We start from the raw sequence: 13422 nt of genomic DNA, 5'->3' as shown, positions 1-13422 counted from the left end.
TTTTGATTTACAGATAATGAATATATAACTCTTTTTTTTTTGTCTTTGCAATAATAACTTAGTAATTGATGTTTTTCCGACGTAATTTTCCTGCGCATCCAAAACTTTCACCGGGTTTCTATGTGACGTCACAAATGCGTTTTAATCTATTGACTTATTGTATAACAGGAGACCATACAGCAAAGTTTACTTTCTCTTAAAAGAAATATCTTTGTCTATGCAGTTAGATCTAGGATCTTGTAAGCAAAGAAAAAATGCGTATTAAAAGTAGATTTACATGCTTGACTAACCAAGGCAATGTGTATTTTCCCGCCAGACCACTCAACACACAACAAACACTATCGCTTGGTTGTCTTGTCATGACCGACTACACGTAGTCTCGACTAGCCTTACACTGACCAGTTTGTTCGAATCAGTTCAGACACACGATCTATTTACTTCTTGGGACAGGGAGAGGCTTAGATGAAATGTTTTTTTTTCTCGAGTTGATTATCCTAATGCTTTTAGATCTATGTATACTTGTATATACATAGGCCTATATATAACTGTATCATAGCTCTGGACTAGACCGTCACTAAGCCTAACAGCCTAACAGCTACTGTAAGAATGAAGAGATACGATTGGTCAAATCTAGTTTCTCTTTCAGTATTGTTGAGGAAAGTGACGTTTGACATGGTTTAAAACAAAATCTCATAGAACCCCGTTTTTTTTTTAAGATGTCAAGAATTTACTGACTAATTTATTAAATATAAATGTTTCTAAGCATTTAAATAAAAAATGGTAAAATGTTTACTATTACAACTTTTTACGCAGAATTTAAATAGGTCAATAACTCAAATTTGAAAAACCATCGGTAGTTTCCCTTTAACTCTGCGTCTACTACTTCTATATAGGATCGCACAAGTGTTCTTTTTGTTTATTTGGTTTACCTTTTAATTAATCATTTTATCATTTACATTCAACATCATGACATGAGATAATAGCGTAATATTTTATATTTCGAGACCGAAGATTAGTGAGGAATGCAGCATTTACCGTGGCTGCGCAGCCCCAGCTGTGACCTACATATTTTGCCACATCTAGGGCAAGCATAACCCTATAACCATTGTCCGCAGGTGGTCGATTAAGTTTTTTTTTCGCCGTCTGCGTTTGTCCTCGGGCAGCAGATTTTCTTTTGGTCTCAAATGTGTATCCCGCGGCCTTCGTGAGTGACCTCCAGCTGTCTCGTTCTGAGGCCGCATGCAACCAGGTGCTCTCTTCTATGTCAGCCAAGGAAAGTTGGCGCCTAAGCTGGTCTTTGAAGCGTTTCCGTGTAAAACAAAAATGTCGAAAACTCATTCAAATTCCCACACCCTCCTCACACCCTCCTCACACCCCCCTCACACCCTCCTCACACCCTCCTCACACCCTCCTCACACCCTCCTCACACCCTCCTCACACCCCCCTCACACCCTCCTCACACCCTCCTCACACCCCCCTCACACCCTCCTCACACCCTCCTCACACCCTCCTCACACCCCCCTCACACCCCCCTCACACCCTCCTCACACCCTCCTCACACCCTCCTCACACCCTCCTCACACCCCCCTCACACCCTCCTCACACCCTCCTCACACCCTCCTCACACCCTCCTCACACCCCCCTCACACCCCCCCTCACACCCCCCTCACACCCTCCTCACACCCTCCTCACACCCTCCTCACACCCCCCTCACACCCTCCTCACACCCTCCTCACACACCCCTCACACCCTCCTCACACCCTCCTCACACCCTCCTCACACCCTCCTCACACCCCCCTCACACCCCCCTCACACCCTCCTCACACCCTCCTCACACCCTCCTCACACCCCCCTCACACCCTCCTCACACCCTCCTCACACCCTCCTCACACCCCCCTCACCCCCCCCTCACCCCCTCCTCACACCCTCCTCACACCCTCCTCACACCCTCCTCACACCCCCTCACACCCTCCTCACACCCTCCTCACACCCTCCTCACACCCCCCTCACACCCTCCTCACACCCTCCTCACACCCTCCTCACACCCTCCTCACACCCTCCTCACACCCTCCTCACACCCCCCTCACACCCTCCTCACACCCTCCTCACACCCTCCTCACACCCCCCTCACACCCTCCTCACACCCTAGCTACGCCACTGAATCTGATGATGCTTAAATCTTCTTCAAAATGTTAGTCACTGACTACTAAAGCACTAATACATCCTACATCAAACTTCTTTTAAAAAAAAATTGTTTAATTTACACATTAGTTTTAATAATAAGATTTTTTTCCTTCTAATGCTCTAGGTGATCGATAAACAAATTAAAGCCACTGTAACCTTGAAAAGTTTTGATAAATAATGACTTAATATATTATCAAACATTACAACTGTTTTGTATTAATGCCAATGAAATCATCATTATTCTCATCAGCAATAAACTTCGTTTGAGTTAGAAATTGACTTTCTCATATCATCATCTATGGACATAAGGCAGGCTGTTGTGCTTTATGGAGTTATATTACTGCACAGGAATCAGTTGGAAGCTGCGTGTCTGAGAAGATTTGATATAATTTGAAGCTATTTATCCAATCTGACCAACTTACATATAGTGTATTTTAGGCAGGTAAAAAAATAAATACGTATATAAAATAGTGTAGTGAATTTTCATGTCTCAATTTATCATTTTGTTTATCAACTCACTCTGTCTGTCGGTCTCTTTGTTTTCTGTCTGTTTGATCAAATTTATTTCTCAGACACCCAATCTCGGCTCAAGCTGAAATTTTGCACAATTATTTCTTTTGACCTGACAACACAAAAATCAATTTAAAAAAATCAATAGTTAATTAGCTATTGGTGATAATTACTTTGTTTGATATCTCAAAAGAAGGGAATGAAATAGTACTTGACTGAAGTAGTGGTTTATTGTTTGTCGCCAGGGTCTTATTAAGAATTCAATTACATGACTGATCCAAACTAATTAACGCTCACCTGAGTGTGTCCTTTTGTATCTTTTAGACTGATAATTAATAATTCACAGATAATTCGTGAAGTACTATATATTTACATGCATAATTCTTTATATAAATTTACCTCCTTTACACTCGTTAAGGTAAATTATGAACATTTTATAAACCATTATAAGATTCACACACACACATTACCTACCGCCGCTGACGTGTATTGAGCAAAGGGTAGTCACCCCGTCCCCTTTAAGAATAATTTTATTGATAAGTTCTCTCCCATTACATCGTATATTTACAGTGTCTCTGGCAATGGATGCGAACGTTAGTTTTTCACATTCCCATCTCCTTGTTTTATTTAAGAGAGTCAAACGGAACCTCGTGAGTAATGCTAAATGATAAGATTAGAACAGTCAATTTAAAAAAAATGCAAAAGAAATGTAGTTAAATAGTTTGTGTATTTCAAAAAAGAAATCAATTATTAAGTAAGACTTTCCACCATTGCATTGTATTCATTGTAACAGCCAAAATATCCATTACAGCATATTCATTTATATATATATCTGTCTCTCTTTTTGTCAAATTTATATATATATATATATATATATATATATATATATTAGAGAGGAAAAAAAATTTGACAAAAAGAGAGACAGAAAGTGTGAAAGAGACAGAAAGAGAGAAATTGAGACACAACCTAGAGACAAAGAGACGGAGACAGGGAAACCGAGAGTTAGGAACAGAGAGACAAAGACACAGCTGGAGACAGAGAGCCAAATACAGACACTAAGACAGATAACCAGTCAGTGAGACAGAGGGAAAGAGAGAGAGACACACACGCAGAGAATGTTAAGTTTGTAAACTTTCCTACCAGTATTCTTGACTGTCAAACTTATCCAAGTAAAATAAATAGTTGCCTTTAAGTGGATTTTGATTACTTTTATTCTTTCATCCTCAATGCAGTCAGAATCATCTCCATTGGACCACCTTGGGAGTTGACTTTTAATTTCAGAAACTGGAACTTTAAAGCGTGACACGAAATCCTCTGAAATTAACAAAATACAAAACAGTTTACTATTTTTTTTTAACCATTTGTGTATATTATTCCTGAAAGTTCGTGATATAATTTTTATTTTTATTTATTTTACAATGCAAAACATGTTATTAATTATTTTTTTTTTTTGTTTATTTATTTTTTAAATTCAAAATGATTCAAATCGAAAAAGTTCAGATCATCATTCACATCCTACTGTCAAGTTTAAGAAGAAATGAAAGATCCATAAAAATAAGACTAGGTTACAAAGACAGTTTGTGTGGAAACACAAACTCAAAAGTGGTCCACCCAGGCAGGTAAAAATGCAGATTTTAATATTTTCGGAAATAATATTAGAATGAAATTCTATCAAAGGCAAATGACAGAGAAGATTGGAGAAATAATGTTGACAGATCATGTGTGGTGCCCCAACGGTCCGGCAGACAAAAGGGATAGGTGACAGTGAATGTGATGTTCAATGTGAACCTGGCCTAACTGATGTCTTATAACGATTATCTAATTGATGTAATTGTTTTGTAAAGGTTCAATCTCTTATTCAAAACCTTAAGAAAAAATAAAAATATCTGTAAAATAATTCCTTTAGTTAAGTGTTCCATAGGTACGGTGCAGCCCTCCAGTTCACGCGATAATGTGAAAAACTAATTATTAATTGTTGTCTTAAATAATGTCCCAATTATATGCATACTAGATATATTTTTTCCTCTTTAAAAAAGAGTAAACATATTTTTGTTTGTAAATGTAGCAAGAGTGTCCATACAACTTATTCAACTTAGCAATACAATAAATACAAAAAATATATAAAAAAAAATAAGTCTAAAACCGTTTGCATAAATGGGTTAAAAATATGGTAAATAGCCATCATCCTTACTAACAAGCCTTACGTATTTGTTACAATTAATAGTGAACAGTTGTAAAAAAGAAGGTGTAATTTTAAAAAAAAATGCTTGCATAGTTGTTTTTTTTCAATGAGATTTTTCGCTTTCAGAAAAGAAAAAAGTAGCCGTTGCGTCAGAATTTTGAATGGTCTAAAATTTTATGATGTCGGATTTTCACTATCTGTTCTAGTTTACGAGATCTAAACGGGACGGACGGACGGACAGACAGTTCACACAATACTAATAGCGTCTTTTCCCCTTTCGGCGGCCGCTAAAATGATTTTAAAAAACTTCAAGCAGGCATCCGCTGCCGTGAGCAAACTGTGGAAAATCTGGAAGAGTAACATCAGCTTCCCAGTACAATTAAAATTTTATTCTTCAAATGTGTACTGAAAACTTCAATTTGGTTGTGACAGTTGGACACTGAACGCTGAGGCTGAAAGAAAAATCCAAGCTTTAAGGAGTGAATGCTACATAAAAATGCTGGGCATCAAGTATCATTGATAAAAAGTGTTAAACTGTTGAATGGTACAGATTTTCATCACCTTGGATAGGGCAGTTTTTTTCTGTGTCGTCAGCCAATTTTATGATGGGAGTATCAGTATAGTATAATGAGAAAAATATGGTATCTCGTAAAGTGATTTAAATTAAAAGACGGCTTAGAATTTGAGGACTAATGATTTGCAAGATTTTACAAATACCCTCGAATGAATGGTAATCATGAAAACCTAAGATTGCTGCCTGATTATGCGGTTTGCACGCTAGACCGTAGTTCGGACTTATCGATGGTTTCAGGTTCAAACCCTGCCCGCTTCCATCCCACGTTGTCCTGCGGAAAGTTTGGACTAGTAAGTAAATTATCTTAAACTCTGAAGATCTTCAAAAACATGTACAACTTTTTTAGCGGCCCCCGTAAGGGGAAAAAGCCGCTATTAGGTTTGTGCAAAATGTCCGTCTGTCCGTCTGTCCGTCTGTCACACTCAGATCTCGAAAACTAGAAGAGATATGAAAAATATTATTTCATCATTAAATCCGGCTTGAAAAGTTTAGGTGCAACGGCTACTTTTGGTTTTCTAAAAGCAAACCGTTTAATTTATAAAATTAATTATGCAAGCGATTTTTTCATAAAAATACACCAATTCTAAAACAATTACGTAAATGTAAGGGAGGCAATGTTACAATATGCTAACAAAGATGGACAATTTCTGTGTATTTTCAGTATCACTAAGTCAAATATATTTTTAAAATGTACAGGAAATGTTTACAACAAATACAAATAATAGTTAAAGACGTTTTTTCTGGTCAACTAGCTGCTAAAATTAAAAGAAAACATTTCTGTTTGTTTATAAAGGCTAATAATGCACTTTGTATGTAAATATCACGCACATTTTTTTAAATGGACTTTTTATGCAGCGATTTTCGTGCAGTAGCGTAACGTCGCAACATGATCAGGTGCTAAACCAATTCCTTAAACTTTTTTTAAAAATCAGATTTTATTTATTTTTTGTTTAGTGCCCCCATCCGAATAAAAGAAGCTTATTTTTGTGCGTTTTGTCTGTTGGTCGGTCTGTCCGTCACGATTAGATTTAAAAAACTAGAACTCTAAAAGCTATTGAAAATCTGATTTACCCTTTAATGTTCCTCCCATAACATCTCAATAGTTTTAAGTATCTAAAATTGATTGTTCCGGATTTTTTTGTGCAAAACTAATCAACGCCAACAAATGTTTGTTTGCTCTTCTAACTTATATTACATTCAATTTCCATGCTTAAACGTTGCAAAAACACATTATCAATAATATGTTGTTCCGTTTTTTATGTAAATAGCATATTAATGCTAAATCATAATCTCTATACTGACTTATATTTCATTAAGTGTAAAAATGTTCCGGATATTGTTTTATAAAACATGAATTATGCCTAATGATTGTTTGAAATCGCATAAGGCTTTTAAAAAAAGTAATTTACTAGAATTGATTACTGAAAATTACTTTTTAGACATTTAATTTTCTTGTAAAACATAACATAGAAGTTTTGTAATCGATAAAGAAAGTTCCGGATTTTGTTTCTTACAAATCGTCGCCAGAAATTTCCGAATTTATTTAAAAATCTACTAACGCCAAATAATTGTTTGAACTCCCTCTTCTAATTAATAAACAAATAATCTTCTCATTAACGAAATAATGTTTTTACGGATTTTTATGAAAAATATTTTAACTCACTACTCTCTTACAGTACATTTAACTTTCTACCTAAAACATTAAAAAATCTAATTATCGTTAATATTATGTTCCGATTTTTAAGGAAAACAGAATCCAAACACCAAAGTAAGGTATGAAAATCTCTCCACGTGGCTGTAGTACATCTAATTTTTATACGAGACCATCCAAAAAATTTAATTAACTGTATTACATTTATCTGAAATTCTCTTTTTCTTTTACTATTTATACAAACATCCGGAACAATCTATTATATAAACTTTTCAATTGTGTTCATACCTAAAAATTATTGCGATGTTTTGAAACGTAAAATAAACGTTAATCAATTTTTAATAACTTTTAGTTGTTTTTTTTATATCAAGATAACGGACAGACCGACTGACAGACAAAACGCAAAAACAATGTGGCTTTGATCCTTTTTAAATAATATCTATTAGAACTCAGTGCACCAATGTCTATGAACCCTCGTTAAATATCTCGTGTAAATAAAGACATTTTTTTTTATGGTACCGGTACTAGATATTGTGAGGTAATGGAATTTTTTTTCTTTGACGTCATATGAATGGACTCTTTAAATGTAATGTTAAAAGAACGCACTCGGTGCACCAATGTCTATTAACCCTCGAAAAAATTGCTTGTATTAATGAAAACATATTTTAGTCTAACTAAGCCGTGTGACGTAGTGTTTTTTTTTCCTTTGACGTCACATGGAATGAATTCTTTAAATGAAATGCTAAAAGAACGCACTCGGTGCACCAATGTCTATGAACACTCGAGAAATGGCTCGTGTTGATAAAGGTGATTTTTAGTCTAACTAGGCCTTGTGACGTAGTGTTTTTTTTTCCTTTGACGTCATATGGAATGAATTCTTTAAATGAAATGCTAAAAGAACGCACTCGGTGCACCAATGTCTATGAACACTCGATAAAAGGCTCGTAATGATGAAGGCGATTTTTATTCTAGCTAGGCCGTGTGACGTAGTGTTTTTTTTCCTTTGACGTCATATGGAATGATTTCTTTAAATGAAATGCTTAAAGAACGCACTCGGTGCACCAAAGTCTATGAACACTCGATAAATGGCTCTTATAGATGAAGGCGATTTTTAGTCTAGCTAGGCCGTGTGACGTAGTGTTTTTTTTTCCCTCTGACGTTATATGGAATTAATTCTTTAAATGAAATGAAAAAAGAACTCGGTATAGTAATGTTTATTAAGCCTCGTTATGTGACTCGCGTTTAAAAAAGGAATGATATCTTGATTTAGATCTAATCTAGATTTTTTAAACTAGATCTAGATTTTTATTACAGTATATCTAGATCTGGATTTATATTCTAATTAAAATTATTTTAGAGTCTAGATCTAGAATTTCTAGATCTAGTTTAGACTAAAATAGACTAGATTAAGATGTAGAATTTCAATTTCTAAACTTAAAGTGTAAAAAAAAGTGTAGATTTTCATTTCCAAACGTTTTGATCAATATTGTAATGTTTTAATATACTAAAACTAATCTACTATTTTTTTATTAAATTTAAATTTAAATTTACGGCAAATGAATCTTTGAAACATTATTACTTTTGACCATCGGATGGCTGCCTGGTCGTGCGGTTTGCGCGCTGGACTGTCGTTCAGATTTATGGATGGCCCAGGGTTCAAACCCTGCCCGCTCCCATCCCCCGTCGTCCTGCGGGAGGTTTCGACTAGGAAGTAATTATCTTCAACTCTGAAGGAACATCCGAAACGTGTAAAACATTTTACATCAAAATTAAATCACCTCTTGAATATTATTTGCGAATATGCAGATCCGACAGGGATCCGACTTCGACGGGGGCCGCCTCTGAGTTTGTGTAACACAAACTCTCTTTGTAATCTTGTTTCAAATATTTTAAACAAAATCAAATTAATGCGATTCAGTAATAGATCAACAGATTGCCTTGAACGGCGCTAATGATCTAAATATCAATCTAAATTTATTTCGGATATTTTTTAGTCAACATTTTAAATTTAACAACAAAACTATTTATTTCAAATAATGACTTACGATATTGACACTTGTAACCAAACCATCCAATACTACATAATTTATGCTGACATTCGCCTGTTGAGTCACATTTTATCTGACAGTGACATTGAAACTGACATTTTGGACCAAACCAACCAGCGGGGCATGCACCTGTTATAGTGAAAACTAAAACCATTACAAAATAGTAAACACATATTATCGGTCCAATCAAAAACATTTATATATCTCTCTCTCATTCTCTCTCTCTCTCTCTCTCTCAGTATAAATATATATATATATATATATTTATTTATTTATTTATTTATTTATTTATATCATATCATCTATCTATTTTTATATCTCTCTATCATGTATCTATATATCTATTATTATCTATGCACCTTAAATACATAACTTTTATTTCTATTTCTATCCAGCAATATGCATATTATTGTTAACCTAGTGTTAATCGATATATTGTAGGTGTTAGACTATACCTTGACATGCAGTATTCTCTATCACACCCAATAAAGATATAAGCATTAACCAAACCATTTTTATTTGCAACTGTAATAAAAAGAAATTTAAAAAAAATATATCATTTAAAAAAATTAAAATGAAGAAATCAATTAGTCAAGTAGACAACAATTAAATTATTTTCCGTGTAAATTATGTGTATTAAATAAATGACACTTTTCTTACAGTGTACGTATAGCAATTGCAGTACGATTGAAATATTGTATTCTTTTGTAGTGATGTAGTTTATGTTTTAGATTATGTTAGTTTTGTAAATAAATATAATGCGCATTGTTTTTTAGCGACAGTAAAAAGTTGTGACGTAGACAGACAGACGAATGACGTTGTAGAATACGGGTAGGCCTACATGATAGGAGAAGACTATGGCTAGGGCTTGCAGAAAGATGGATATTGGATAGAATGCTAATTGAAACGACGTAGTGACAGATGAGCCTGTTATTCACATCTGTAAATAAACATCAGTTGAAGTCTTCACAAGCTGTATTAATTATATTATCGTCATTTTTTATTTTTTTTTACGATGTGCTCGGACTCGCGTTTAGAATAAATGAAGTAGTATCAAACAGACAACACGCAGAATCTATACCCATACTGTATGGTTTATCTCTTTATTAAAGTATCAAATGTGTAAACAGTTATTATGTTACACTGTTTATAGACCTTTATATAGATACACTATAAAGATATCCCTTACTACTTGTATCTACATTAAAATTAGTTATTAGGCTTAATTAGGCTTAATAAGCTATGAAATATAATAATATACTCTTGGTTTTAGGGTTGCAAAAAATAACTCTTGCCGGTGTGTATTTTATGTCCAACCTACTAATTAACATTTATTTCCAAGTTAGCAATTTTGGAAATCGTGTAGAGGTGTGGCTTATAGTCCAGCCCCTTAATTGAGACATCAAAAAGTAAACAAACTTATTACTCTGCTAACCGTTTAGATGTGTGGCTTGTAGTCCAGCCCCCCCCCCCTCCTAATTGTGACTTATCTCAAGTAAACAAACTCATTATCCGGCCAACCGTGTAGAGATGTGGCTTGTGGTCTAAGTCCCTTAATTAACAACTTATCTTCAAGTAAACAAACTCATACCAGGTTAACCGTGTAAAGTTGTGGCTTGTAATTAAGCCCCCTAATAAAGATTCTTCTACAAGTAAACACAGTTCCCTCATGTGACCTCTAGACATTATCAGCATGATGACATCTGGCTTAATGTGGTCACCTGTCTATCTATGAACTCAATGTTAAGGACTAAACAAACAAAAGGAGGTGGGGGTTGCTCATCTCTACCTCTGGAGATATACCCGCACATCTAGACAGATCTGTCAGCGTGACGTAGTTAACGAATATTACATGTTATCTAGCCCACCTAAAGGTCAAGACGAACTTTCGGAATGTGCCAGACATTGCTGCTATGTATGTAATGCGAATTTATAATGTACAGTTTTTTTCCTATTGAGATTAACACTCGCCTTGTCTTTGTACTAAAAGATGTTCGGTGCATTGTCGTAGTTTGTAGAAGGACATTCTTTTATTTGAAACAAAAACGTTAATGTATTTCAGAACTGACATTATTGAAATATGTCCACTTTATGAATATTGGTATATATTTTTATTGACGTGGAGATTTATTAGCGGCCCCCGAAAGGGGAAAAGACGCTATTAGTTTTGTGCGAAATGTCTGTCCGTCTGTCCGGTTTAGATCTCGTAAACAAGAAAAGATATTGAAAAATCGACATCACAATATTTTAGACCATTCAAAGTTCTGATTCAACGGCTACTTTTTTTTTTCTGAAAGCGAAAAATCTAATTTTTAAAATCAGTTATGCAAGCAGTTTTTTAAAGAGAAAAGGCTAATTAGTATACATATTAAGCTAGACCTAATTTAAAACGAATAGTAATCTTATGAACTTCATTTTCATAGACTTTTGCTACACAGCCATACATAATGACAATACTCAAAAACAATTAGATCAATTATAAGACATCAGTTAGGCCAGGGGAGGTGCGGTGGCTGAGCGGCAAAGCGCTTGGCTTCAGAACCGTGGGTCCCGGGCTCGAATCCTGGTGAAGAATGGGATTTTTAACTTTGGAATCTTTGGGCGTCCACTCAGCTCTAATGGGTACCTGATATTAGTTGGGGAAAAGTAAAGGCGGTTGGTCGTTGTGCTGGCTACATGACACCCTCGTTAACCGTAGGCCACAAAAACAGTTGAACTTTACATCTGCCCTATAGACCACAAGGTCTGAAAGGGGAACTAGTTAGGCCAGGTTCACATCTAACTTTACATTCACTTTCACCTATCCTTTGATCTGCGGGACCGTTGGGGCACTACACAAGATCTGTTAACCTTCTTTCTCCATTCTTATCTGTCATTTGTCTTTGATATAGTTTCATTCGGATGTTCTTTCTGAAAATATTGAAGCCTGGGTGGACCACTATGATGTTTCGGTATTTAAGTGTTACCTCCGTTTGGTGTATCTAGAAAAGACTTAATCCGGAGGCGCACAACAATATTAAGGAAATATAGGTACTAGGCTGCAGTTTGTACAATCCGGCTAACATTTCGGCAGTGATATTCGGCCGAAGCCGAATAGTGAAAAATGAAGAAATATTCAACAGAAGCCTAAGCCGTAGCGACTTTCCGGTGCACCCCTAGTCTAGATAACAGACTTAAAGATTTTTTTTTTTGTGACCAAGCTAATAAATACAAGTGCCTAATGTTATGCTGCTAGGCATTTGGGTCGTTTATCGAGTCCTTTTTAAGTGTTAGTAATAGTAGTAATAAAAGTAGTAGTAGTAATTACAATAATAAAATATTTATTAATTATTAAATAGCAATGATTAGTTAAAACGCTTTGTACTTCAAATTACTTTACAAACGTATATTTCTGTTTCTCAAAAAGAATATAACATTAAAATGTAAAAATTAATAGCAATTCTTTTGTCTTGTTATAATAAATATGAAGACAAACTTAAGCTACACCATAGAATCATACCCTTTGAATTAGTTGACACTACGTTGGAGTATTCACAGTGTGATGTAATATTTCAATAGTTGTATATATAATTAGAATTTACTGTGCACATACGATTACGTTTTGCAGAGACGCTCATAAAATAAAAGGATAGTGACATATATTAGATTAATCACCAGATGTCAGAAGTATAGGTGATTCTCGAACAAGCTCCTTCTGGCTCATTTACAGATTTTAATAGACAGCGTATTTCTAGCATATTTTAAGTCTTTGTCCTAACTTATCTACATCTAGAAAGTAAACAAAGAATATATATAAAATTAGCCTATTTCTCTCTTTCTCTCTATCTATCTATCTATCTATCTATCTATCTATCTATCTATCTATCTATATATATATATATATATATATATATATATATATATATATATATATATATATATATATAATAATAATAATAATAATAATCTTTATTATCCGTAAGGAAATTTGTCTTACAATTTGTGCATTAAACCAAACAAAAAACATTATAACTATAAGAAACAAAAGTGTACATTCACACCAGACTCACTCATAATTTACATGTGACAAAGTTTATACCAGATTGTTCTTATTTAATGATTTGATTGCCAGGGGAACAAAAGAGTGTTTGTGTCTGTTTGTCTTTGCTATCGGTGTCTTGTATCTATTTTGTGATACAAATAAATATATGTATATATAAATAAATATATATATTAGGGGTGCATCAAATAGTACTTTTTAAGCCCAATATTGCCGAATAGTAAAATATGATAT

General features: G+C 34.6%; 1 protein-coding gene across 1 annotated transcript in view; it reads right to left on the bottom strand.

Annotated features, from left to right (window-relative positions):
• Positions 1-12742, bottom strand: part of LOC106076304 (uncharacterized) — a 114503-nt gene extending 101761 nt beyond the window's left edge. Inside the window, exons 1-5 of the mRNA XM_056028519.1 lie at positions 12649-12742; positions 9605-9674; positions 9147-9278; positions 3835-4008; positions 3169-3354 (exon numbers count right to left, since the gene is read on the bottom strand). Coding sequence (XP_055884494.1) covers positions 3169-3354; positions 3835-4008; positions 9147-9278; positions 9605-9662 — 550 coding nt within the window. The 5' untranslated portion in view covers positions 9663-9674; positions 12649-12742. The remainder of the gene's footprint in view (positions 1-3168; positions 3355-3834; positions 4009-9146; positions 9279-9604; positions 9675-12648) is intronic.
• Between the last annotated feature and the right edge of the window lie 680 nt (positions 12743-13422).

The sequence above is a fragment of the Biomphalaria glabrata genome, chromosome 5 (assembly GCF_947242115.1).
Source record: "Biomphalaria glabrata chromosome 5, xgBioGlab47.1, whole genome shotgun sequence".
NCBI classification, from domain to species: Eukaryota; Metazoa; Mollusca; class Gastropoda; family Planorbidae; genus Biomphalaria; species Biomphalaria glabrata.
This window is presented reverse-complemented; position numbering and strand designations above follow the sequence as displayed.